Genomic DNA, 27458 nt, shown 5'->3' with positions numbered 1-27458 from the left:
GCATGAAAATACACACATATATACACGGATGTTACACTCTGACAAAAAAAAAAAATCATATTCACACATACTAACGCACTAAAGCACAGATAGAAAAACATACACAAACACACACATGCCTGTGCAAACACACACATTAAACACACACTCTCATAAACCCACACAAATATTCACGCCCACTGATGCACAGATAGAAAAAAGACACATATACATACACATATACACGCACACACACAAAAACATACACACACACACACACACACGTATAGACCCACTATATTTACACACACAAAGACACTAGAAAAACACACACAAACACTGACAAAAACAAAGGTAAAAAAGAAAAACACCAACCTTTTGTTTGGCTGATTTTGGACAGTGGGAGCTTGTAGTACAGCGTCGACACCCCGTCTGTGAAGTCAACAACAATAGTGATGTTCCCTCGTGTAACACGCAAAAAAAAACGTTAACTATTTCAAACTCACCGGGACGTCAAAGAACACATGCGTGTCGCAGCGCCCGCCCAGGCTGGGTGGAGTCAGCAGACAGTCGATTCCGTAGGCGATGCCGCCGTTAAAAATCATATGTCTTTGAACGATTCGACACTTTTCATCGTTGATGAAAATCTCCCCCTGATGGAGAACAAAATAAAGTTCACCTGGTGCTGGTCACAGACGTTCACAGCTGCCATGTAAGGTGTGAACGATACGAATCACGATACAGGAGCCTCGATACGATACATTGCGATACTGTAGGATACAATATTAGTAGTGCCCACTGGTGAATTTACAGACCACATGACTCCTGACAAAGTCGTAACTGCTTTTTTTGTTTGTTTGGGAAACAAAATACATCTAAAAATCTGAAGTCGACCGTATCCTCTTGTCCTCAGCCATCACCAAGATCCCGCGGAATTTCGATGTTCATTTAGGTTGTAATGACTGCTGCCATCTAGCGGCCGGAGGTTTAATTGCAGCACAAAAATAAACAGACACCATGAATATTTTGATGTTAATTTTCAATAAAAAAGTCCAACTATTTAATCTTAAACATACTTTATTGAACTGTAAACTTAAGAAGTACTATGATAAAACATGATATATAAATTGCAAGCTATAAATAAATAAATAAATCGATACAGTGCTGTCAAATATCGATAGAGTATCATTGAATAGAATATCCTGATGCGATATTCCCACCCCTACTCACAATGGCGTCCATGCCCCCACAGAGGAAGTAGAGCCGTGAACCCTGCAGGGTCCGGGTACCATCCCTGTGGATCAAGGCCTCGGCGTAGAACTGGTGACAAAGACGTGACGATCAGAAAACCCGTGGATGGTTGTTCCTCTGAACTTTCATCACCTTGTGGTACAGCACGATGTGATACTTCAGGTACTCCAGCAGCTCGGCTCGGTTCTGCTGGTGGAACAAGAAGTCCTTCTGTTGCTGGGGCAGAGACGACATCACCGCGTCGCTGGGCAGGAAGACCGTGAAGGGGCTGTCCAACAAATTGGTGGCGTGGTCCATCACGCCGGTGTCCTGAAGCCACGCCGGCGTTAGCGCGGAGGCGTTGTTAGCGAAGTCTTGCAGCTCACCTGCAGCAGCTTGAAGAAGCTTCCGTAGCCGTGACGATCGGCGACTTCAGACAGATTGAGCTGCGTGAAGACCACGGAAGTGAGGAAGAGGGTTACCCATGTTGAGACAAATAATGGCTTAAGATGAACCTTACAGGAAGAGGTGGCGTCAAGACGATATCGCTTGTGAAGCTCAGAAATGTGTCGATTTCATAGAAGATCCCGTTGGTGCAGAGGTCGTGGCTGCGAGTTACTTGAGCTGCGTTGATGGAGATGTTTCCCTGGATGTGACAAAATGAAAGAGATTCAAGGCAAGCAAGTAAGTAAGTAAGTAATAGTTAATTGTAAATATCTTTCTAGACCAGGGTGACAAAGTGCTTTAACAATCAAAAACAACACACAGTTAAAATATATACTTTAAAAGATCAAGACACATAAAACAAACACGGGAGTCCCAGAAAATCGTGGAAAAGAGTGTTTTGAGATGTTTCTTGAAGGAGTCAGTAGATCATCAAACACAGAGGAACACATCATTTCCCTCACTCCTCTCCTCATCCATCTGTCTACCCCCCCATCCTTCATCCAGCCGGTCAAAGCGGCAGGCCGTCAACAATGAGTCAGGTTCTGCTCGAGGTTTCTGCCTTCTAAAAGGAAGTTTTTCCTCGCCATAGCTCACTGTACAGCTCACTGTACAGTGTTTCACTTCCTGCTCTTTGTTGAATTGCTGGGATCTATTTTTCCTTAATCAACTATAGTCTTATTTCAACTGTATAGTGTCTTAGATATAACTTTGTTATGATAAGACACTTTAAATAAAATTGAATTGAATTGAATAGAGGAAGATCGTTCCAAAGCTTAGGAGCAACAGCCTGGAAGGATTTCTCTCCTCTGGTCCTGAACCGTGTTCTGATCCACAGACCTCAGAGCCCGAGCTGGGGTGTAAGGAAAGTAAGAACCAGAATTAAGGATCGGGGGAAATGTGAGTTCTTCTACTAGAGCAGGTGAGAAGTAAAGCGAAGGATGTTCTTTAGCAGTTATTGAACATTTGTTAATAACTTAAACTTAGCTCAAATGTCATTGATAGGTTTTTCATTACTACAATAAGCAGCTCTTGGTCACCTGTGACGACCCTCCTGTGGTCAAGACTAGCCCGGACAGCGTCGTAAGGTTCCTGGGTTTCCGAAGGTCGTCGGGCAGCAGAGTGTAACACATGACGATGTGGCTGCGCATGACGTCGCTCAACTCCCTTCTTGTTGCACCAGACGGTCTCTGGTGACAAAAATTTAATTATTACAGCATTAATCATGAAAGAACAAACTTAAAAATCCCACATTATACATCATTCCAGGCGAGATTGTGGCATTGTGTCCGCGAGCAAGATGCTTTACCGTGATTGCTCCTGATGGTTGAGCTGGCTCGCTGCGTCACAGCCTACTGCCATCAGTGTGTGACTGTGTGTGAGTTAATGGGTGAATGCGTAGCTTAGTGTAAAGCTCTTTGGCTTTTACTTATATAGCACATTTTTATGCTTATTCAGCACCAATTTACCATTAAACAGTTAAAAACGGCTAGTATCAAATTCAGAAAAATTACGCGTAAGCTGCAAATCATTAAAAGAAGGACAAAAACATTGGAAAGACTTATATACTGCAATAGTAGTTGATGTACAGAACTCTAATTTAGTTAACAATCTTCTTTAGAATGAGGCGAAGAAATTGAGCCTATTCACTATAGCACTAATACTAATGGAGTAGTTAGTAAGTATTTTATACTGAATTTACTCATCCATTTAAATAAAGTAGACGGCGAAGGAATAACTGCTTAAAATTGGATGTTTTTTTTAAATTCAAAGTCTGGTTTTAAAGCTGTAAGAATTCTGTGTTGGACTGTATATGCATTCATATTTATTCATATTCATCATTCCACTTAATTCTTAATACTTACTTCACTGAATTTAGTTGTTGGATTTTTTTTTTACATTCAATTTATTTAGATAAAATACATTTTTAAATATTGTTTACTATTTTGCATTGAGTAGTTTACACCACATTTCTTAAACAGAATTTATTTACATTGATGTTTTTCTTTTTTAATTGAATCGACAAGTTGAATTTTACACTGAATTTATATCACACTTTGAAGATAAAAATGGTGAAATTTGATGGTATTTACAAATTCAAATTGTGATTTTAAAGCTGTAAAAAATGAGTGTTAGAAATTTGTAAAGTATGATGACGAACATTGACTCCCATAATTGACCTCGATATAAAGTGAAACAAGTTGTATTTCATCAAATGTAATTCAACGCTGATACCGGTTTTTTCTTCCTCTGTTTGTTGAACGAATGCTCTTGCGGAACAAAGACTGTGAATGGACCTCGGCCCGCCACGGAAACTTCTGTCATCTGTGAGCAGAGTTGAAGTGAATGAGATATATTTCCGCCCGTCGTTGACTTGGACTCACCAAGAGAGCCATTACGAAGTCACGATGTTTTGCGACCAACAGCTCCTGTGGAAAGAAAAAACATGTTTAGAATTTTCATTATAAATATGACTTCGTCAGAAAACAAATAGTCTATTTTCTCTGTGGAAATGAGTTTTACACGTAGATGAACATTTAAACTGATTTATTAAATGACAAATGACGCATAGTTTTGATACTTTTAAATACATTTCTGCCACATTTCGACCCACCTTCGCCACGCTGCTGCGGCAGGTGAGACCGTCTCCGATGAACTGGGACTTGCATGTGCAGTTTGTAACGCCGGGAGAAATCATGACGCATTTGGCGTCCCAGTGACAACCACCGTTTTTCTGCAACGACGACGAGCAGAACATGTTACCGTTAACAACTAGTTCGACAAAATCCGAACCCGTCGCACCTTCTGACAGAGGTCAGTCCTCTTGCAGTCCAGTCCATCTCCAGAGAAGCCTTCGTTGCAGTTGCAGGACGTCTGAAGACAAACCATACATTTGCAGTTCGGCACGAACGGATCTGTTCTTCCTCAAGGACAAAAATATGAAGTTTTACTTTGTTTGGACCAACATGGATGCAGTCTGCGTCGACATGGCAGCCGCCGTTTCCTTCCAGACACGGATTGATCTCTGAGGAGTTCAGATAATGATCAAGACTCTTACAGAGAGAATGAAGAGTTTGCTGAGCATGTTCTCTCCAAGAAGAATAAATGAAACATCTGGATATAGATGTGAATATATTTGAATGAGTATTAAGATAAAATGATGTGACTACCCTAAATATTTGAGACATAAAACTAGCTTATTATTAGTTAACCCCTTGTGTTTTCTCTGGGTCAAGGTGACCCGGAGGCCCTGAGATAACACAAGCTCAAGAAATGTTGACTTGAGATATTTCGCCTGGAAAACTTTTACAAAGATCATTAAAAACTTTGATAAAAAAAAGTTATTTTAAGAGAAGAAGGAAAAAATATATGTCAATATTGGTAAATATATATTTCAAGAATGATTTGATTAAGATGAAAGTCTCTTAAATAAATATTTTGCTTTATTACCAGGTCATGTTATTACATTGTTAACCTTAAGTCTTTTTTTTTTGTAGTGACTGAAATCAGAAAACAAGTCTTCACCAGTTACTCATGACCTGCACATGCAGTAGGGCCGGAGAAAAGAACTAAATCCAGAGAGCTGCAGTGCTGAGTTCACTGAGAGGGAGCAAGAAAATTGTAATGTAGTCGGGAAAATCGATTATAAATGTTATTTTACACGTTTACTTAAGGTGGATTTTACTCAGTCTTACCAAACCAGCTAAAAAAATGGACTTTTACCAGCAGATACACATTCTAATGAATGTCAGGAGTATAGATTCGCTTGGCATTTTAAATTAAATCGTTGGTTATTCATTTAATTTCAGATTATAACGTTGAAAAATACAGTTGCATTGTTTCTTAAATGTTTATTTGCTTTTTCCCCTTTTAAACTGTTATTACACGATCAGAACTACCAGTAATGTTGAATAAGTTCCATATTGTAAACATACAGACAAAAGCAATCACTTAAATACTTTGAAAATATATTTTTCTTTTACAGATATACAGACTTTATCTCAAAGACCAGACCTGTATGCAAGTGTTGTTAAAAGGCTTGTTTAAAAAAGTGGGGAAAATGATGATGTTTTTAGAACTATTGCTGTCGGAAGAATGTAAACAAAGTCACTCACCCACACACACTATACCATCACCGTTATAGCCTGGGTTGCAAACACAGTCCCGCTGGCCGGGTTGGGTCCGTTTGCACACAGCAAACTGATTACAGCCTCCGTTCTCAAGTGCACACATATCTTTAGCTGCAGACACACACACACACACACACACACACAAAAGAACACATTTGTATTAGAGTAACACTAGTGAGAAATGATGCAGGACTTAAAATCTACCTTTGCAAAAGGTTCCATTTCCTTCGAACCCGGCAGCACACTGACACTGTAGTTGAGACGACTGGTAGACACAACTAACAAATCACAAGCATTAGAAGAATTCATAAACACCAGGGAATCCTCAAGGGTCAATCCTGGGTCCATTAATACTGTTGTTTTTTTTTCAATAGCCATTTCCTCCGAGAATTAAAAAGATATTCTTTAATAACAAAAAGCAGTTGTTTTTTTTCAATGAATCCTTGACCATGAGATTCGTCATGGTACTACGTGGTGAGGTAAGTGTTCTTCAGAACGTTGTGAGCAAGCTGCATTTCTCAAAATGTCATGGTGGAGTGAGGAACAAATTGCAGTTGAGTTTGATTGACATGTCACTATGCAATCATTATTAAGGGGATGGATTATTTCACGTTATTACACTATTATACTTTCAACATGTTTCATTTTTGTGTTAGAAGTTTTAATTAATTTTCTTAAATCAAGGTACGATTGGGTGAAAAATTGAGTTTCCCGCAGTGTAGTTATAAACATACCAACCTAACCTTTAAATCCATGTAAATCCAATACATATTTCTCACATTACAATTTTCTTTTTAATTCAGATTGTATAACTATGAGACAAAATTCACAAACAACACAACATTTTATATAATTGGTTTAAATATTTTGCAATTAAATTTTTAATTAAAATGAGTTAAAGGACAGTTTCATAGTAGTGTAGCAAACTACAAAGCATAGAAGGAAATTCATCCGTGAAACATTAAACTTGTGGGGGTTTTTTCCGGGAAAAAGTCTGACTGAAATAAATTGAAGGCTGGTTTCTTCTTGAGCAAAACACACACAACAAACATTTTACTTACTTGGCACTTGTGTGACACTTGAGCGAACCACAACGTTCATCTGCTTCGGATTGAATCCCTGTTTGGAAAAACAGATTCAACTGTGACATAATCTACCATATAGGATTATTTATCTTAGTTCTAAATGTAATATATAATATTATCAACTTTTGAAGATGCTTTTTTTTTTTTACCATTTTTTTTTTATTACTTTGATGTTATTATAAATATATAATTAAAAAATATTATACATTAACAGTAATTTATAATATTGTGCAATTTCCACTGAAACATGCATTACTCAACAAAAAAAACATTAGTTTATATTAAATTTGCTCAACGTGTGAATAAAAATTATTCAATTTTATTTATTGTTTAGTGTGCAATACACTTTGAAAAAAAAGTACTTCAGACATTTAACTTAAATATTTGTTTTGCTTGTTATTTACCTGATTTTTATTAATTCAAAACAGATACTGAGACGTATAAGTAGCTCAACTTTAACACAGATATTTTGAAAAATGATCATTTAACTGACGTACTTTCATTACACAACACGTTTCTCCATCCAACGTCACACTCGCACGTCCCGTCTCCGTTCAGCCCGTCGTTGCAGCGGCCGTTCTTACACTTGCAGTCTGAGGGTGAAGAAGACCATATTCTTAAGAGTCGGACCGCGAGCGTTTAACCACCAACAATGACAACAACTCCTACCCTGATCACAGTGGACGCCATATTTGCCGCTCTCGCACGTTTCACAGGCGGTTCCGCTGAACCTCTGGTTGCACTGGCAGACCCCGGATCCGTTGATTCCATCCACGCAAACGCCGTTCCCGTAGCAGACCTGGCCTTTGGCTCCAGGACACGATTCACAGTGAGGCCCGAAGAACCCGCTGCAACATTTACGTGTCTGCAGGTACAAATACGTTGTTGTTATTGTGCGAATAAAGTTGTGTTTTAAAAAGAAAATACATCCTTTTATATTATACTTGGAGCTTTCTTCGCCTCACAGAAACCTTTTTAGTTTGTTTGCACAAGAGGAGACAGAATTTGAATGTGACAAAGTTAGCACTGTTTATGTTCTTTGTTTAAATCATATTGAGATACAATACATCACCCTGTTTTTTCTCTCTCAGACAAAAAGGAAACTTGCAGGTGTCAAACTGGTCCAGAAAAGAGCCGAGACGGTGCAGGTTTTGGATCCAACCAGTCAAGCAAATATAGTTGAACCAATCAGGCGTCTGAAGACAGTAATCAATTAATTGTCAGTCAGGTGTTGCTTGTTTAAGCCGACACCTGATTGGTTAACTCATGTGTTCTTGACTGGTTGGAACAAAAACCTGCACCGTCTCGGCCCTTTTCTGGACCAGTTTGACCTTCATTATTTTTCTGGATTATAACTGTCACATAAATGTATTATTATTCTTATAAATGGTCATACGGTTGTTCAGGTGAAGACCTCAACAAAGCTACAGGTAAAAAGCGACCATCAGGCGACACGTACGATGTTGGCGCGCAGACACGAGGCTTTGCAGCCCATGGAAATCAGTCGCTCCCCTTGAAACATGCGAGTGTACATACATCTCCTTGGTCTCACTGACTTCTGCAGAAGGAAATGACATAAATATTAATCAAAGAAAATGTAGTTTACATTCATCTTGAGAAAATGACCTTCAATAAACACAATGGTTTCATTAACCTTTTAAAAAAAAAAAAAGCCTTTTTAAAACAATCAAACTGAGAGTTATCTTAGAGACTTAGACTTAGACTGCACTTTATTGATCCCTTTGAGATGACACTCTCAGGGAAATTTCTGTTTTCCAGTAGTATAGAAGGAATAGAGAAAAAAAAACCAAAACAGCACACAGAAGAACGATAGTATTAAATAACAACAACAGTAACTGAATATAACGATAGTATAAATAAAATAAACTAAACAAAGTGACTTATCGAGTGAGTATTTGGATGCTTTTTGTGTAAGCCTGTGGTTCATGAAGGCGTCATTTCATTTCATTCAAAAAATGGGAAAAATAAATCATTACAAAGATCAGTATTTGAAGTTCATTATTCAGGTTTTCTCGGACAGGATCTTTATTTTGTGTTGATGGTCGTAAACTCTTACGTCCACGGTCGTGGTGTTCGGACAAACCAAGCCACTTGGAAACAAACAATCCACACAGCGTCCCTTTAAGAAGAACAGAGATGTCTGAGTGAACAGCAGATGCTTTTCAATTTCATTTTCATCACTGAAGGGTCTTTTACCGGGATTTTCTGATATTTGGCTACATCGCAGCGGTTGAACCTGATGGCCAGAACAGCTGACACACCGTGAACGACTCCATTACCAGTGAGAAAATTGGACGTGTTCATCAGGGCCTCGTTGATAAAAAGCTGCGCATACATAAAAATGAAAAATTTTGCTTTGGAAGCATAATAAATATTGAAGCACGGACCTTTCCGTCCCTGGGGTAGATGCCGAGCTGGAAGCTGAACCCAAGCATCGTCTCTTTGTAGCCTCCATGCTGTAGGTCAGTCTTTAACAACTTCTCTGACAAAACCACATGGTGACGAGTTGTATTAACATCCTATGAAGAACAACAGAAAAATGTATATTTATTACGTTTACATTTTATATCAAAATAGATCTGGACAGCAACTATAATCCTTCTTCAGAACTCTAGGCCTGGAGACCTAAAGTAGCCTCTTAAATCACCAGATCTAAGGTAAGGTAAGGTAATGTAAAACTTTATTGATCCCTCAGGAGGTCTCCTTCGGGAAATTGTTTTTTTTCCAATAGCCAATACATACAGCAATTTTTGATTAAAAATAAAAATAAAAATAAAAATAAAATAAGAACAAGAGAAATAAAGAGTAAGAACACAATTACACAATCTAAGTCTAAAGATAAAGACAAAGAACATAGATCAAAGAAAATAACAAAGACAAAGGATACAAAGACTAACATAGAACAGAACATCCAGATACTTTCGCTCCACTCCTGCCCCCGAACCCAGAATTGTACAATTTAATAGCCCGAGGAATGAATGAGTCCTTGAGTCTATTTGTTTTGCACTTCTCTGCTCACTGATGACAGTGCTCAGAGGATGACTGTCATCATCCATGATGGACAGTAGTTTGTTCAATGATCTAGCCTGTGTGGACAGTAGACACTTGTGTGGTATTTTTTAAATAAACCACATTTTGTGTTGTAAATAGTTTAAATTCTACTTGTGTATGTCCCTGTGTTGTTTGTTTTCACTGTTTTCCGTCTATTATTTTTGGTGATCGCTTTTATTTTGACAAATTTGTTTAATGATCAGGTTCATTTTTAAATTGACGGAGCTTAAATAATGACGATTTTGACAGTTTAGAGAGAAAAAGAAGACGGTAACAGAGTTGGCAGTGAATTGAATTTTGGGTGAACTAACGCTTTGATTGTCTTCCATGCAGAAAGACATGTTACAGTCCAATGGTCCACCTAATAAGCACCTACTTTGACAATTGTATATTCAGTATATCATGCATTCTAGGCATCAGTATAGTAGGTTTTCACTTGCCAGAGAAGTCACTCCAGTTTTCTTCAGGTAGTCGTTGACGGCTGCGTCCGTGGGAGCAAAGATGGTGAAATCATCGGCACCTTCGATCTCATCGGTGAGGTTGTTTTTCTGCGACGGACGGCAACAACATGAACAGATGTTCCATTGAGCAAAGACTGGTGCAAATGCTTCTCACAATGAGGTAGGATCGGAAAAGAGAGAATCCATGCAGCTGCAGGGTCGCCAGCAGACCTTCACTCAGCTTTCGATCAGGGACCAGCACCTGAAATAAACCACGTACTGATAAAAAAACTCATAACAGATGACTTTTTAAAAGACTAACATGTACCACAAACGCATTTGTTTTCGGGCCTTTGGGTCATCTTGACCCAGAAACAACGCAAGAGATACAAAAACATATTTAATTTGGGACCTTCGAGTCACCTTGACCCAGAAACAACACAAGAGATACAAAAAACATATTTGTTTTCGGGTCTTCGGGTCACCTTGACCCAGAGACAACACAACGGATACCACAAACACATTTGTTTTGGAGCCTTCGGGTCACCTTGACCCAGAGACAACACAATAGATACCACAAACAGATTTTTTTTCAGGCCTCTGGGTCAAGGTGACACAATAGCAACACAAGGGATACCACAAACACATTTGTTTTGGGGCCTTCAGGTCACATTGACCCAGAAACAACAGAAGAGATACAAAAACTTTTTTTTCCCCTGGCCTATGGGTCACCTTGACACAGATACCACAAACACATTTGTTTTCAGGCCTCCGGGTCACCTTGACCCAGAAACAACACAAGGGATACCACAAACACATTTGTTTCGAGGCCTCCGGGTCACCTTGACCCAGAAACAACACAAGAGATACAACAAACATATTTGTATTCGGGCCTCCGGGTCACCTTGACCCAGAGATAACACAGGGGTTAAATAGTTCAATATATTACATCATAAAAAAACTGATGCAAAGCAAATACATCATATTTCACCTCAAAACTGTAATGGAATCAAACTGATGAAGATAATTATGGATATAAAGATCCAAACCTACCCGATCAATAAGGTGGATCACTCCGTTAGTGGCAGCGATGTCTGGTGTGGTGATGGAAGCTCCTCCAACGAGACTCTTCTACAAGAATAACATTTCTCATGATAGATAAAAAGTCAAATCTACCAACGAAATGAAGTCAAAGATGTTCTGTCCTGGTGTAAGATTACCTGGTTATTGATGGAAACAGGAAGCGAGGTGTCGAGGAGCGTGGTCACAGAGGAAAGGTTGCCGAGGTTGAGCAGCGGCAAGTACCCGGGAACGATGTGATTCCTGTCAGGGAGAGGTGGAGTCGGAGGATTTCTAGAAATCCTTTTTTTTTTTACAAGAAATAAAAAACTTTTACTTGATGAGACTCGGCAGGTTTCCCTTCGATGTCCAGAAACGCCGGTCGTCGGTCGACATTCGTGTGATGGCGTCGGAGGACGGGAGCAGAAGGGTGAGGTTCCGACCCAGCAGAGAGTCGGACAGGCCGGAGTTCTGGAATTAAAAGCAGAAATCGGACGCGTCGTAAATCAAAATGGTCGCTAACATGTAGCGTTAAGATTTCCAGTGTTATTTTCACTTTCATTGAAAATATTTGTATTAAGGATTAGTAGGCACTGCAGGTACAAGATCACAGCAATGATCTTTTTCTTAACCCTTGTGTTAGCTCAGGGTCAAGGTGACCCGAATGAAAAAATGTGTTTGTCTTAAGGTAAAGGCAACACAAGGGATACCACAAACACATTTGTTTCAGGGAATCGGGTCACCTTGACCCTGAGATAACACAAGGGTTGAATACGTGAATGTAAATGAAGATAGTTGAAAAAAATTAATCAAATACTATACGCAACAACAGCGTATAAAATAATAATATTAATACAAACAAATAAAAGTAAAGGCAAAATAATCCCTCTAGCATCACTGGTATATTCCGGTGTTTTTTTCTTGTACTTTACACATAATTATTGATTAAAAGATAACTAATTTAAAATATTTACGGGGTTAAAATAATGCTTTATAGACGGAGCGTTATAGAAGGTCTTTCATCCCAACTGGTGTCAGGATATTTAACTCTCTATATTCAATTTTATTTTGTTAATAGTGTTAAATTTCTAATTTTTGTAAATAATTGTATATTCTTAAGATCGTTTTTATTTTATTTTGTATTATCTCTTTTATTATTTCTTTTTCCTTGCACTTTATTTTTTTAAACTGCGCTGTGTAAGTGTGTTCCCCCTCTGGGGATGAATAAAGCTTTTCTATTCTATTCTATTCTACTTTAAATATCCTGATGCTAATCCGTAGTGTGTTTTTCTTCTTGTGTGTTTTATTTTATTTTTTGTTTTTATTTTATCTTATTTTATTTTATTTTTATTTTATTTTATTTTGTTAATAGTGTTAAATTTCCAATATTGTAAATAATTTGTATATCTTTAAGATCGTTTTATTTTTTTTATTTTTATTATCTCTTTTATTATTTCTTTTTTCCTTGCACTTTGTTTTTTTCAACTGTGCTGTTGTAAAAGTGTGTTTCCACTCTGGGGATGAATAAACATTTTCTATTCTATTCTATTCTATTCTTTCGGTGATGAAGCGTATCTTTTTTTTTCTGTGATAAGGCATGACATGAATGGACACACATCACACGCGAGTGTGTACTCACTGTAGTCCAGGAGTAAAACTCCGAAGCGTTGGGAAGAACCATCAGCTCCTGCAACAAAGTATTTATTCAAACGGAGGCCCCCGAAAACTCTCTGTCCGTCCCGTGGTTTTTTTTTTCGTCTCACCTGCACGATTGAACCGTAACAGATTTTCCCGTCGCCCAGATATCCTTCGTCGCAGACGCACGTCCACTTGTTGGACAGCAGGAGACAGCTGGCCTGTGGACACCACGGACGGAAGACTTAACTTAAGGGGGTTCAACCATCTAGTTGGGACAAGAGGACTGACCAGGTAATGGCAGCCTCCCTCTGGACTGATGCACTGGTTCACCGCTTCACATTCTCGCCCGTTCCCTTTGTAGCCTCCTTTGCAGCTGCAGTCGCTCTGTGGGGTTTAAGATGTTTTAAAAAAAAATGTTGAAACCAAGAATGTCTTTTCCATCATCAACAAGTTGCTGCTGCTCACCTGACCCGGCCCGACGTAGATGCAGGTGGCGTTGGGATGGCAGCCGCCGTAATCTGGGTTCTTACAGTTATTGATGGGCGAGCAGTCGTCGCCGTCCCTCGCGAACCCTGTCAGACACTCGCAGGTGCGAGTCCCTGGTCCTGTCTTCACACACTTGGTCTGCAGAGGCAGAATAAATCTCTTATCTTATAAGATATATTATTGGACACCGAGACAACCCGTGACCATTGATAAGTGGACAAAACATAGTCTTTCATCTGGAAAAATGCTCTAATCTATTGGCTACCAGCAAACATTGAGGATTCTGATACAAAAACATGATTTAAGATTTGAACCATGCAATGTTAAATACTGTTGGTGGCCAGATTACTGTAAATAAAAGTCAAGGCAAGTATATGGAAGTATTTCAGTACCATCAAAATATTCTAAGGTTGAATTTAACATTTCAAATGTTGTAAGTAACATTGAATTCATTTTTAAAAATGATTTAATTCAATAATTAGAATATTAAACAGTTGTTTTTTTTAATAATTGTTTTTTTAACTTAAATTAAAAATGATCACTTTTTTTAAAATAAGTGTTTTATATTCAATATTTTTAAATTTGCAGCCTTTTAAATTCAATATTGAAAATAATTGGAGCCTCTAAAATTCATTATAAATGCTTGTGTAAAACACTGCCACCAGACAAAAGATCCCAGACGTTTAAATAAAGTTGACATGTATTCAGAAAAAATACCTACATTGACAAACCAGTGCCTCGTTGTTGTCACATGATTGACTTTGAGCCACAGGATTGGCTCAAAGTCGCCTGATACTCTTTTGGTTTTGACTGTTTGAACTAATATACCAGCATTTATATCGAATTTGCTTCATATTTTCATAAATATAATTTAAAAAGCTTACATTCATTTTAGAATTAGGGGTATTAGAATATCAAACTCTACGTGCAAAATTTAAAAAAGTAATTATTTCGGGAGATATTCGATTTTATTAATTCAGTTATTTAAAAAGATACAATAAAACAATATTATTTTAATATGAATTTAATTATTTAAAAAAAGAATTAAACAAATAAAATATTTTGAAATTCAACCATTCCATACTGTGATGGCGCCGAAATAGGAGTTGATCTTATTTGGTTGAAAGAAATAAAAAAAACGTACTCGGATGCTGCAGCCGCCTCTCAAAGGAAGAGCACACGGGTCGGACTCCACACACGTGATGCCATCGCCTTGGTAACCAGGTTTGCACACGCATCTGAGTAAAAAAACAACAACTGTGATGGCTTTTGTGCAAAGACACACACATGCTGTTTCGACTCACCTCCGGGAGCTCTGGCTAAAGTCGCAGTCGGCGTGAGCGTGGCAGTACTGACCGTCGCCACCGCAGGGTCTGGTCCTGCGGTCGCACAGAGGTCCGGTGAACCCGGGCTTACAGGTGCTCCTCTGGCATCTCCCCGCCTTCAGGTCCGGACGGTTGTCGCAAGTCCCGTGGATGCACGGACACGCTGGTAGAGGAAACGCTTGTTGGCTTCGAATCATCTGGAGGTGATTGTTGTGAATATATTGACTCACTTTTATCACAGTTGGGTCCATATTTGTTGGCGGAGCTGCAGTACTGGCAGCGGGAGCCGGCGAAGTTAGCCTGACAAAGACATGACCCGTTGCCGCGCACGCCGTCGAGACACTGGGAAATACAGATTCTGTTGTGACCAGGTCTTGAAGCACAACTGTTGATTCAGGTGTGTCTTCAATAGACTGGATTGTATCATCACATGTACAAAAACATTTAAATTAGAAAATGTGCTTAAGCCCCGCCCACTGAAAACACTTCATTTTCTGGAGATGAAATCTTGTTTGTCATAACCACATCTGCTCTGCTGTGATTGGTCAAACATTGAGGTTTGTCCCCGCACGTCATCGATCCCCGGAAGTCTCCACCTCCAAGGGACTTGTTGTATAAACAAAGCGGGCGTGATTACAACTCCGCTCACGTAACCCCTCGTTCGCCGAGATTTCAGGCGGGGAAGAACTTTATAAAGTTATAAGTTAAAAACATGGTCATGATGAGAGAATTACTGCATCTTGGAGAGGAAGACTTTTTGAAACATTTGAGTGAGTCAGGAAGGTTGGGGTTTTCACCTAAATTATACCAGAGCTTGTTTTATCTTGGGTTTCTTATGTTTGTTTTTAACCTAAAACTAAAACTGGTGGCATGAAGTAACCGAGTATCGATACCTATCCAAACCTGAAAAAACAGTCTTTAAATGTAAACGTGTGTGTGTGGTTGTGTCTCACCTGACCATGACCTGAACAAGTCTTCAAATGTCCACCTGGACACGCCCCGCAGGTGTCGCCGTAGAATCCCTTGCAGCACGCACGAGTCTGCAGAGCAAAGAGTTAACACTCCTACACAACTACACACCTTTATTGTGTTTCACAGTGAAGTCAACGGAGGGGAATGTTGGGACCAATTGAATTGATCATATTTTAATTGTTTTAAATCTGGAAATGTTGATAGGAGGACACGGAACAGGTGCTTAAAGAATGATCTTGTTCTGCATTACCATCTGGATCCACAATACTTTTTGAAGGATTCACAGCAGTGTTTTTTTTTTTCTTTGCTTCTACTGAGTGTGTCGTGCAAGATGGCTAAAGCAATACACTGGCAGTGTCGTCGGAGGTTGAGACTTCATCAGAGTTTTGAGCCTGGAGTTACCGTGACAGTGTGATTGCAGTGGACGCTGCAGCCGGTCAAGTAAAAAGATATTCCCCCGACACTTCGGTCGTAAATACAGCCAGGCACGACGGAGCGCTGAAGTGACACAAAGACAAACGTGTCTTAGTCTAAATATTATCAGCGATTCACATCTAACAAACCAAAGGGATGAATGGTTTACCGTGCTTGTACCGGACGGACAGTTGAACGTGCTGGCTTTGCTGCAGCTTATACAATCCCCCTAAATACACACACAAAAAAACACATTAAGAATATTTGAATAATAAAGAAACTTTATCATTTAAATAAATACAAAAATACTATTTAACAACTAAAACTAGCTAGAAAACAAAGTTACTCAAAACAAAAGTACTTATCATCACACGAACAATACAAACATAAAAACTATTTTAATAATGTTCTCCCCTTATCTGGTGGGTTTTTTTCCATGGAGACTGGTGGAGAACATGTGAGGTTTTTATTTCAATTTTATTTTTTTTAACATTCTCACAAACTATATCAGTACTCAGAGCTATCCAATGGAAGTACATCAATGTCATCAGTATATTGAATGGTGGGAAATCTTGAAAATTTGATATATTTTTCAAGCATTTAAATGTTATTTTTTAAATCATTGTAGTTAATATTCTGAATATTAAATGGTTATTGTTTGGGTTTTTTATCCAGGGGAGTAGGGACTGGTGTTAAAATATGAATATTTTCCAAATATTCATATTGTTTTTCTTTTTTACAATTACTTTATTTTTCCAAGATATAGTTTCTCAACTTTGTTCTCTAAGTTCATAGCCATTCAAATGAAATGTATAACATTGTTACATTAGTGCCACTGTTTTGTGGTTTTGGTTGCACTATTTTAATAACATTTTGATTTTAAATTTAAAAGGCTAAGAATATAAATTATTTTTAATTTAGGAGATTTGTTATTGGCATTAAAACATCACATTCTGTGTTAACAAAACAAAATTCAACCTTTATATACAGAAATGATTGAATTAAATAATTCCAAAACAAATTTATTAAATGCTGAGCTTATGTGTTATCTCAAGGTCAAGTTCACCCGAAAAGAAATATGTCTGAGGTATCCCTTGTGTTGTAAGTAAGTAATTGAAGTAAGTAATGTTTATTTATATAGCGCTTTTCCAGACCAGGGTCACAAAGCGCTTAAACAATCAAAACCATATTCAATAAAGTATATACTTTAAAGGGCAAGATAAAACTGTTGACAGTAGGACCTCTTCCATTCACCAAGCACATACAACTTACAATGCAATAAGAGTGTGAAGATCAAACAGGAAATGACCTACCTTCTCAACCTTGCTCTCTAGGATGTCACACCTGCTGGGCAGCACTGGTTCGATGGACGGGGGTAACATGACGGCGTCCACCACGAAGAGGTTCCCGTTCTTGGCCTCCACCGCCGCCTCTTTGACAGCAGCTCCGCCCACCACCATCCGACCCTGTCGGAACCGACCGCGGGGACTTCAACGGTCACATGACGAGGAAAACGTGTTTACTATCTTGACGTTTTACCGATTCTGTGATATTGATCATCAGAAGCTGATTGGCCTTCGATGTGAAGGTCGGGTTGGTGGCGACGTCGAAGGCACTCAGCTTTATTTCAAAAGAAGAAAAAAAAGAACACGTGAGCGCACATTCTCAGAGTTTCATTTGATGATTCATCAACGTACGGCGACGGATGGAACGATGTGATGTCGGAGAAGCTCCAGCCGCTTCGGGGAACCCTGGAGGTTGGAGACACCGGTCAACATTTGGTTATAGTCACATGACCAACACATGCTAGATCACTTGCTCAAATAAAAGTTGCTGTTATTTGTTAAAATGACTTTTCTTTTTTACCCATTCGACTGTTTCTTGCATGTCAATATAAATATATAATCAGGATTTTTTTCATTCGTTTTTTCTCGATTTATATTGAGGAATAAAATGAACTGCATATCACACAGTTATATAAAGGTATCTTGATTGATTTGTTTTGTTTATAATTTATATATCTTTTTCTTTTGGTTTGACCTCTTAAAACAATAACCTGGTTTAAGGCCCTTGAATCAAAGAATGGTACTGACCTCTGGGACGCTCAAGTAGTCCAGATAACCGTCTGGCATCCCTGAAAAGGCGGAGCTGGTCGGAGCAAAGACAGTCAAGGGACCTTCACTGTCCAGCAGAGACGCCATGTCCGCCTTCTGCAGGGAACAACGTCTGTCATGCTGAGCGCTCAGGACAAAAAAAAAAAGTCACCTGTTGAATATCGAAGGGAAACTTACATCCAACAAAGACTTGAATGTGTCAAATTTCCCGTTCTCTGAGATGATCTGCAGCAGGTTTTTCTGCACAGAGATGGATAGATGAGTCAAAGGGGTGACGAGAAGGTCATAAATGTTGTGTATAGTCGGGGCTTTCGGACCGAAGGATCGCTCTCCACGGTCGGACTGACGGGGTCCATCATTTTGCCGACGATGTGGATTATCCCGTTTGAGGCGACTAGGTTGGATTTGAGGATGACGCTCCATCTTCTGCTGCCGAAGAGACGGATCTTCAACAAATGTTAATAAAATCCATGAAAGATTTATCCAGATACAATACATAAGATAATTTTCTAACTATTTTTAATCGTAAGTGACTAAATGTGTTTAAGCCTTTATGACATTCATTTGGATTTTATAGCTCAATATTTGTTAAAATAAAAAATAAATATTAAAGGCAAAGATTCAACAATACTGCGAGTGTTTGACTTTGAAACGACTGTTTGAATGGAATAAAATCATAATGGATTTTTCAAATGTAATATTCGAATCATAATCTTAAAAAGAAGAGATATAGTTTAAACTTGCTGAAATAAATAACATATCTACAACAACCAATTTTAATTTGGTTAAAATCTAACAAAAAAACTATCTGACTCTCATGCAGGTGATGAAGCCTGTGTACTAACCAGGAATGAACATAATGAACACAAATCCCAGTTTCTCTGATCTGAGTTGAGAAATGTTCTAGATGGTATGAACTTCAAGCAGTTTCCTTCAACTGAGAAAAATCTCTAAACTTAGGAAAATAGTGTCACAACACGATCTGGAGCTTATAATACATGTGTTTGTGTCTTCTAGTTTAGACTATTGTAACAGTTTATTTTCATGTCTTAACAAGACAAGTTAATACAAAACTCTGCAGTGAGAATTCTGACCCGCTCTAGTAGAAGAACTCACATTTCCCCGATCCTTAAAACTCTTCACTGGCTGCCAGTTTCTTTTAGGATCAATTTTAAAATTCTGGTTCTTACTTTCAGATCTATTCATGGTCAGACATGGTTACATCACTGATCTGATCCAGCCTTACACCCCAGCTCGGGCTCTGAGGTCTGTGGATCAGAATCTACTGATGGTTCCTGAACACGGTTCAGGACCAGAGGAGAGAAATCCTTCCAGACTGTTGCTCCTAAGCTTTGGAACAATCTTCCTCTCCCTCTGTGTTTGATGATCTACTGACTCCTTTAAGAAACATCTTATGACCTTTTTATTTGTGCTTTTCCCTGATTTCCTTGGACTCCTGTGTTTGTCTTATGTGTCTTTGCCTTTAAGAGTTTTAAAATCTGTATGTATTTTTAACTGTGTATTGCTTTTGATTTTTCAAGCGCTTTGTAACCCTGGTCTAGAAAGTCGCTTAACAAATAACTATTTCTTACTTACTTACCCATTGAAATTATACCATGCATCTCAAATCCTATATCTGGCGACAAGAACCAACAACACACTAAAAATTGTATCACAAAACAAAACTCACAGTAAAACTCTCAGAATAATTGAGATCATCACAAGCCCTACATTAAAGACGACGTTCAGTCTTAATCTCACCCCAGTGGACGTGTCGGTCTCCCCAGATTTCCCCGTCAGAGTGAAGAAAGTTTCACTTTTCGTAGGGTCCAGATCCATGGCTCCTAGTACCATGTGTATCTTGCATAGGTAGCTGGCTTTGGACGTGTTTTGGGTCATCACACTCCCCTGGGCAAAGTATGGTCATGGTGATATACATACCAGTTTATACATATTATAGTTTATATATGTATCAGTTTTGAGATATTCTGTCCGCAGTCAGACACGTTGAACTCACAGACCACCCTCTGAAGCCTCTGTTCACAGGGACAAAAACTGTAAAAGGACCCAAGTTCTGCAGCTGCCACTTGACGCTCCCTGAAAAAAAAGAAACACTTGAAAAAAGAATGAAGAGCTGTCGGATGAGCTCGCTGGATTTACCGAACAAGGAGATGGCGAGGCTCAGCTGACCCCTCCACTGGCTGTCGGGCTCCGTGTTGAGCTCACCCAGTCGCTCCATGATGTTCCCATAACACACTCTCCCGTTGCCCACGTAACCGCGGCGACAACTGCATCTAAAGCACAAGGACGGGCGATGACGATGAGAGCGTTGCTCGAGGTCAAGACTTGGTGGTGTGGTGTACTGACTCGAAACTCGCCGGCACACTCGTGATGCAGTCGGCATTCCGGTGGCAGGAGCCTGGACGACACACGTCCTCCAGGACGCAGCTCCCGTTGGATGCCGTCAAGTACCCCGGCAGACACATGCATGTGGACTACAGGTGTGCAGAGTGTTAAAGTCCAGCCAGCTCCGTAGACTTGGCGTCAAAATCAAACCTCACACGTCGGCCAAAAGCCATCAGAGATACCGGCCGAACCAACTGAATATTGACCGAAACTTCCAGTAACATTAGTATGAATCTAATTCGATTTTTTATTCTGGGAGGCTCAATCTATATGAATTATCTCCTCTTTTAAACACTCTCCAAGCAAATGTGCCGTCATTGAAAGCCTCTGTGTAATTATTATCGATGTCCCTTATCTTATATTAAACCTGCTGATTCCTAAAACACATAAAACGGAGATGAATCCGATTACATGACGCGGTGGCTGGAGAACTTGCTACTTTTGCAAGGCTGTAACTTGTTTAATGTTTTAGCTATAATTCATTTAAAACCTTCCTTGGAACGAGCCTATTCACGCGATTGTAACACTAATAAGGAACAACCGTTTTAGGTCCAGATACAGAGTTGGTCATGGTGGTCATTTTGAGCCAAAAATAAAGTTTTGGTAGGAGCTGTGTAGTAACCGATTTGACTCAACTGTCCTTTATAGATACTGACATCTTTATAGGTCACTGTATTAACAAGAATATGAATCTATTCTGATCTGGCACAGCCACATACAACGACTTGGCGAGCCATGAGTTTGACACTGATCTGTGGTTGACGGTTTGATGGCCTTAATATAATATAGATTAATATCAAAATAGGAATTCTTATATATTCATATATATTAGAAAATGTTTAGCTACCAAAACCAGGATGTGGAGCACATGGGTATCGAACTTATGTTGCGACAGAAATTCTTCAGTAGTACCGAGTATCGAAACATGCTTTGTCTTTCGGTTCCATGTTTCAGTTCCTACATAGGAACCAAACTTGATGGTTTATCTGAAGGAATACTCATAAGTGACAAAGGCAGTATAATTTGTCACTTGTTAGCAAGTGTTCTTTTGGACCCAAACCTATTGGTTAGTCATTTGTTTTGTAAAAATTTTTTTTTTTTAAATTAACCAAATCTAATGTCATTTTTTTTGAGAATTGATCTCGTAAAATTAGGATCGCAAAAAATTATATTGTTCAGTAACCATTATAGGAGGTTATCAGTATCAACAGCGGCGTTGAAAATGTTCAACACACAGCCCTGAGAAAGAGTCCTGTCCGTCACATTTTCAATCGAAACGGTGAAGAAAAGTTCGCTCTTACTTTTCCAGGTCCACTGTAATCACAGAAGCTGGTACTGGAGCAGCCGCCATTGTTGACCTGACAAGGATCCACCTCCATGCACACGCGTCCGTCGCCGCTGTAACCCTGGCTGCACGCGCACATGTGCTTGTTGGGTCCGGTGTGGATGCACGTCGCCTTATCGTGACAGACTTTCTCCAGGCATGGATTAACGGCTGCAAACAAACCAACAAACACGTGAGGTTGAGAGTGTCATCTTGGTGAAGGTTGTCGGGTGGTTCTCTACTCACACACACACTCGGACGCTACTGTGCGGAACCCGGGGAGACACTGACACACCAGGCGTCCGGTCAACGCTTCTTCAATGCAGCGAGAGTTGGACTTGCACGCCAGTTGGGTGCATTCCGGGAGTTCTGGACGGTTATAAAAAAAACCCATCATGCATCACGGCGTCACATACATCCTTACATCACTGATCTGATCCAGCCTTACACCCCAGCTCGGGCTCTGAGGTCTGTGGATCAGAATCTACTTATGGTTCCACGCACACGGCTCAGGACCAGAGGAGAGAAATCTTTTCAGGCTGTTGCTCCTAAGCTTTGGAACGATCTTCCTCTCTCTTTGCGCTTGATGGAGTCTACTGACTCCTTTAAGAAACATCTTAAGACGTTTCTATTTGTTCAGGCTTTTCCTTGAATTTCTCGAACTCCTGTGTTGTTCTCAGTATTATCTTGATCTTTAAAGTATGTACTTTTTTGAGTATTGTTTTGATTGTTTAAGCGCTTTGTGACCCTGGTCTGGAAAAGCGCTATATAAATAAATATTACTTACTTACTTACTCACATGAGGACTCGTGCAGTTAAGGCGTACCTTGATCACAGCTGGGACCCTTGTATCCAGAGAGACACATGCATCCGCCGGTGCCTTTCAGCCCAGCGTCGCACAAACCGTGAACACAAGTGCAGACTGAAACGCACACAAAAACACCGTCACACATCCATGCTAGTAGTGATGCTGAGAAGGGGCCTCTGACCTGAGCTGCAGGTGGGCCCGTATCGGTCCGACTGGCAGTCTTCACAAGCAGTCCCCGCAAACCCGGGCTGTAACAAAACACACGATACAGATCACGTGTGTACAATAGATCAATAGTGCAGATTTATTTAAATCAAACTAAACTTTTATTTATCTGAGTCATGCCACATAATCTTCTATATTGAAGATTCTTAACTTTTTTAGACGCCAACTTCACATTAATCTTCACTATTTATACATTTATTATTGTTAACTTCTGTTTAAGATGTTCTTTTTTATGTTTAATGATGAACATATGTTGCCAAGATAATTCCCAATTGTCTAAACCCAATAAAAATTATTCTGATTATATTTTAATTATATTTTGTATTATCATAACCATTTATTATTATAGTATTTAATTAATTATTTTAATTATTAATTGATTTGCTCTAGTTTTTTGGTGATTCTTTTGTATATATGGACTGTATGTCTTAATGTAATGTTTACGTATGTTTAATCTTTTTGCTGTGAACTGCAGTGACTAATGGAATTTCCCCGAACGGTGGTAGAATAAAGGTGTATCAATCCATCAATCAATCAAACCTGACAGCTGCAGGTGCCATTCCCTCCCATTCCATCGGAGCAGACCCCTCTGCTGGAGCAGGGACGCTCAGCTTCCTCCGGACATTCTGAAACCAGAAGTTATGATGTCAAGTTGTTGTGACATAGTTGTTACAATTTGTTCAAAAAAAGATTTTAAAAAAGATTTTAAAAAAAGGTGTATAAAATGGGGAGGAATTTTATATTAATAGAGCATTTTGTATGATGAAAAAGGATGAAATAAGACTTTTTTAAACATAATTTGTTTAAATTCCATTATAAGCATTATATATATTGTACATTGATACCAAACTATAAACTATGTTTATATAATTACTGGAATTTACCAACAAAATAGATATAGATAGATAAACTATAATGGACTAATGTAACACATCATTTCAAAGAAAAAAAAGGTGTAATACAAGTAAAAAAAATCATTGAAAGAGTAAATATCAGTCGTCATCCTTCTCTCCTCCAAGTGCGTCTTGTGCTCCTGGATATGTGTTGTCGATCAATTAAAGAAAAGCAAACATAAGTTACAAGAAGAGAGGTCCATGTCAGCAGATTCCCGAGCTGCTGACTCAAAGGTCTCAGAGCGAGGAAGGAAACTGGACGAACCTGCAGGACGTGTTGCTTCCTGCAGGACGTGACCTCAACATGCGACCTGCGGACTCAGAACAGCTTACGCTCCAAAAAAAAAAAATGCCTTGTTACCCTAAAGTGTTCCCACAAATGACAGGGAACTCATTCACGTCTGAATTCATCATTTATTGTTTTTAGAGGTTTTCTGACGGGAAACAAGTCCAGACAAAAACATATTTGATTGAACTTGAACTTTGTGTGACTGGATCAATATCTTTTAGCAGAGCATTCTCAACACGTATTATTATTTTATTTCATTAATATGTGATCTCACTGGGTTGATTTTCTTAATCCATTAAATTAATTGAAAAAACTAAATGTCCATATCTTGAAAAATGCTATGAAAACTAAGCAGATTATTTTCTTTCCTTTTCAAAAATGCCTTTATGGCTCAGAAACATTAAAGAAAAGACTTTGTTATAAACATTGTTATTTTTCTCTAGGAACGGATAAAATCTTACTATGTTTTTACTTAATTTTTCCCAAAACTGCAATACATGTTTTGTTAGTTCAATTTAATGTCATTGCATAAGAAAAAAAACGATTTCTCAATGTTTTAAATGTAAAAGTATTTTCTGATTATTGAAGCAATGTTTTAAGATTTTTTTTCATGGACATTTTAATTATATTTATGTAGCCTTTTTCCCAATAAAAAGATAATTGATGACTTGTTATCATTAAATATATATATATATATATATATATATATATTTACTCACAACAATATATATATATATATATATATATATATATATATATATATATATATATTTACATCAATATTTACAGCATTTGCTTTTTTTAATTATTTATTTATTTATTTCTTGTTCACTTCTGTCTTTTGTTTTGAAATTCACTGACGACAATCTCAGTACATAACACTCCACACCAGGGAACGTAAGAAAATGAATGACTAGAATGAATGACAGGTTCAAATAAGTAGTAGAATTGCCACCTGGTGGTTGACTGCCTGAATTTAAAACCTTCGTCTCGCACGTCATACGAGTTATCAAACAACAGATTTCAAAAGAGATCTTTAAACCCAGACAGAAGTGCAAAAATCTCCAGTAATGGATGAAACTTTAGGTGCAAAAATAAAAAATAAATAGTACCATTGCAGTCGGGTCCCCAGAATCCAGGACAACACTGTTTCAACTCAACTTCTTTGTAACACTCGAAGGAGCACCCCTTGACTGGTATTTGAGGCGCAGTAATCCTGTAGTACCTGAGAAGACATCAGAGGTTGAACTTCACACGGAGAATGTTGACGATGGGGAGGAATGTTGGAGAGAGGATTATTACTGGCAATCTTTGGCTGTGGACCCCAGCGTCCGTTTGAAGCCAATACGACACGCCAGCAACACGCCCAGGGGGCACGGGTAACATCCAACCCGACTGCGTAACACCGTGGAGTTGTTGCAAAAGTTCTGGAACACAAACAGCAGAGCACGCTTTTATTTTGAAGCTGACCTTTGACCTCTCTATGAAACATACACCTTTCATTCCTGAAGGTTCCACCTCAAAATCAACTCATCACTCAGAGACTGTGATATTATATATTAAGGCCAGAGCGAGCTGGTTACCTTTTTGGCCACCGCTGAAGTCACGTCCATCATCATCACCATCACCATCATCATCATCATCACCAGCGTCAACATGGTGCTGCTGGCGGGCATCAGTGTGCAGCAGCGCTTCATCGTGCCCTGGATCTGATGTGGACTCAGCACATCTCAGGCCTTTACATCCTTTAGAACCCCATGTTCCTCCTCTTCCTCACCTCTCCCTCCCCCTGCCCTCTGTCTACCCTCATCCCCTTTTTCCCTGTCGCACACACACACACACACACACACACACACACACACACCTACACACACACACTTTATGACCAACAAGTGAAGAAAAGCTGCTGACTGACTCTGATATAAGCAACAAAGAACCAACTTCGTGTAACTTCTGAGATTCAGATCGTCTTAAGTTATTGCTCCTGATGATAAGGTTCCAGGGTTGAGTCAGTACTTGGGCGTCTTAGGTGAGTCTGTCCAACTGAGGCTGAGAAACCTGGGTGTTGTATTTGACAAAGACTTGTCTCTAGTTCAACACTGAAGAAAACTGACCAGAAACTGTTTCCTTCAACTGAGAAAAATCTCTAAATTTAGGAAACTGATGTCACAACATGATCTGGAGCTTATAATCGATTAGTTTGTTTCTTCTCGTCTGGACTATTGTAACAGTTTATTTTCTTGTCTTAACAAGAAGGAGCTGTCTCGTCTGCAGTTGATTCAGAACCTTGCTGCGAGAATTCTGACTTGCTCTAGTAGAAGAACTCACATTTCTCCGATCCTTAAAACTCTTCACTGACTGCCGATTCTTTCAGGATCAACTTTAAAATTCTGGTTCTTACGTTCTAGTCAGGCTCCTCCTTACATCAGTGATCTGATCCAGACTTACACCCCAGCTCGGGCTCTGAGGTCTGCTGATCAGAATCTAGTGATGGTTCCTGAACACGCTTCAGGACCAGAGGAGAGAAATCCTTCCAGACTGTTGCTCCTAAGCTTTGGAACGATCTTCCTCTCTCTGTGTTTGATGATCTACTGACTCCTTCAAGAAACATCTTAAGACACTTTTATTTTTGCTTTTCCCTGATTTTTTGGGAATCCTGTGTTTGTCTTATGTGTCTTGATCTTTTAAAGTATATATTTTAACTGTATATTGTTTTTAAAGCACTTTGTGACCCTTGTCTAGAAAGGCGCTTTACAAATATTACTACCTTACTTACTTACTTACTTACACTACAAAAGGACTTCCTGACGTTTCAATCATATATTGCCATAAGAAAAAGAGTTTTTGCAAAGGCCGGATCTAAAGTCAGTAGAAAGTCAAAATGGCAGAAGAAAAAGATAGAATTGGGCATTTTTTACATAGTGTGAAAGTATATTTCAAACCAAGGATTTGGGAACTGTTTCTACTCCGACACATGTTGGCTGGAAATACCTTGATTATGTTTCATTGTTAAGTCTTCACATGATGGAGGATGTTTTTTGGGTTGGTTTTATTTATCATTCTTATTTTATTTATATTCCTGCTTCTCTCCTCTACCTCTACTTCCTTAGAAATATCAGTGTTTT

At 38.9% G+C, this 27458-nt stretch overlaps 1 protein-coding gene across 1 annotated transcript in view; it reads right to left on the bottom strand.

Annotated features, from left to right (window-relative positions):
• Positions 1–26037, bottom strand: part of stab2 (stabilin 2) — a 31487-nt gene extending 5450 nt beyond the window's left edge. The window contains exons 1-54 of the mRNA XM_087786896.1: positions 25917–26037; positions 25636–25760; positions 25446–25558; positions 23692–23777; positions 23108–23174; positions 22945–23040; positions 22365–22487; positions 22096–22289; positions 20756–20883; positions 20549–20682; positions 20406–20485; positions 20150–20296; positions 18706–18834; positions 18566–18628; positions 18368–18484; positions 17972–18025; positions 17814–17894; positions 17588–17740; positions 16444–16503; positions 16263–16358; positions 15842–15928; positions 15119–15230; positions 14868–15051; positions 14708–14801; positions 13543–13701; positions 13366–13461; positions 13203–13295; positions 13079–13126; positions 11777–11910; positions 11601–11703; positions 11434–11511; positions 10556–10642; positions 10381–10488; positions 9277–9408; positions 9086–9214; positions 8946–9008; positions 8328–8426; positions 7538–7733; positions 7366–7461; positions 6845–6902; positions 5988–6061; positions 5769–5894; positions 4605–4678; positions 4456–4527; positions 4268–4387; positions 4038–4082; positions 3889–3978; positions 2694–2843; positions 1730–1855; positions 1596–1655; positions 1363–1539; positions 1210–1299; positions 486–632; positions 355–411 (exon numbers count right to left, since the gene is read on the bottom strand). Coding sequence (XP_087643022.1) covers positions 355–411; positions 486–632; positions 1210–1299; positions 1363–1539; positions 1596–1655; positions 1730–1855; positions 2694–2843; positions 3889–3978; positions 4038–4082; positions 4268–4387; positions 4456–4527; positions 4605–4678; positions 5769–5894; positions 5988–6061; positions 6845–6902; positions 7366–7461; positions 7538–7733; positions 8328–8426; positions 8946–9008; positions 9086–9214; positions 9277–9408; positions 10381–10488; positions 10556–10642; positions 11434–11511; positions 11601–11703; positions 11777–11910; positions 13079–13126; positions 13203–13295; positions 13366–13461; positions 13543–13701; positions 14708–14801; positions 14868–15051; positions 15119–15230; positions 15842–15928; positions 16263–16358; positions 16444–16503; positions 17588–17740; positions 17814–17894; positions 17972–18025; positions 18368–18484; positions 18566–18628; positions 18706–18834; positions 20150–20296; positions 20406–20485; positions 20549–20682; positions 20756–20883; positions 22096–22289; positions 22365–22487; positions 22945–23040; positions 23108–23174; positions 23692–23777; positions 25446–25558; positions 25636–25760; positions 25917–26030 — 5724 coding nt within the window. The 5' untranslated portion in view covers positions 26031–26037. The remainder of the gene's footprint in view (positions 1–354; positions 412–485; positions 633–1209; positions 1300–1362; positions 1540–1595; positions 1656–1729; positions 1856–2693; positions 2844–3888; positions 3979–4037; positions 4083–4267; positions 4388–4455; positions 4528–4604; positions 4679–5768; positions 5895–5987; positions 6062–6844; positions 6903–7365; positions 7462–7537; positions 7734–8327; positions 8427–8945; positions 9009–9085; positions 9215–9276; positions 9409–10380; positions 10489–10555; positions 10643–11433; positions 11512–11600; positions 11704–11776; positions 11911–13078; positions 13127–13202; positions 13296–13365; positions 13462–13542; positions 13702–14707; positions 14802–14867; positions 15052–15118; positions 15231–15841; positions 15929–16262; positions 16359–16443; positions 16504–17587; positions 17741–17813; positions 17895–17971; positions 18026–18367; positions 18485–18565; positions 18629–18705; positions 18835–20149; positions 20297–20405; positions 20486–20548; positions 20683–20755; positions 20884–22095; positions 22290–22364; positions 22488–22944; positions 23041–23107; positions 23175–23691; positions 23778–25445; positions 25559–25635; positions 25761–25916) is intronic.
• Between the last annotated feature and the right edge of the window lie 1421 nt (positions 26038–27458).

Source organism: Callionymus lyra, chromosome 3 (genome assembly GCF_982586985.1).
Source record: "Callionymus lyra chromosome 3, fCalLyr1.hap1.1, whole genome shotgun sequence".
Classification (NCBI taxonomy): Eukaryota; Metazoa; Chordata; class Actinopteri; order Syngnathiformes; family Callionymidae; genus Callionymus; species Callionymus lyra.
The sequence above is the reverse complement of the archived record's forward strand: the minus strand, read 5'-3'. Positions and strand labels throughout refer to the sequence as shown.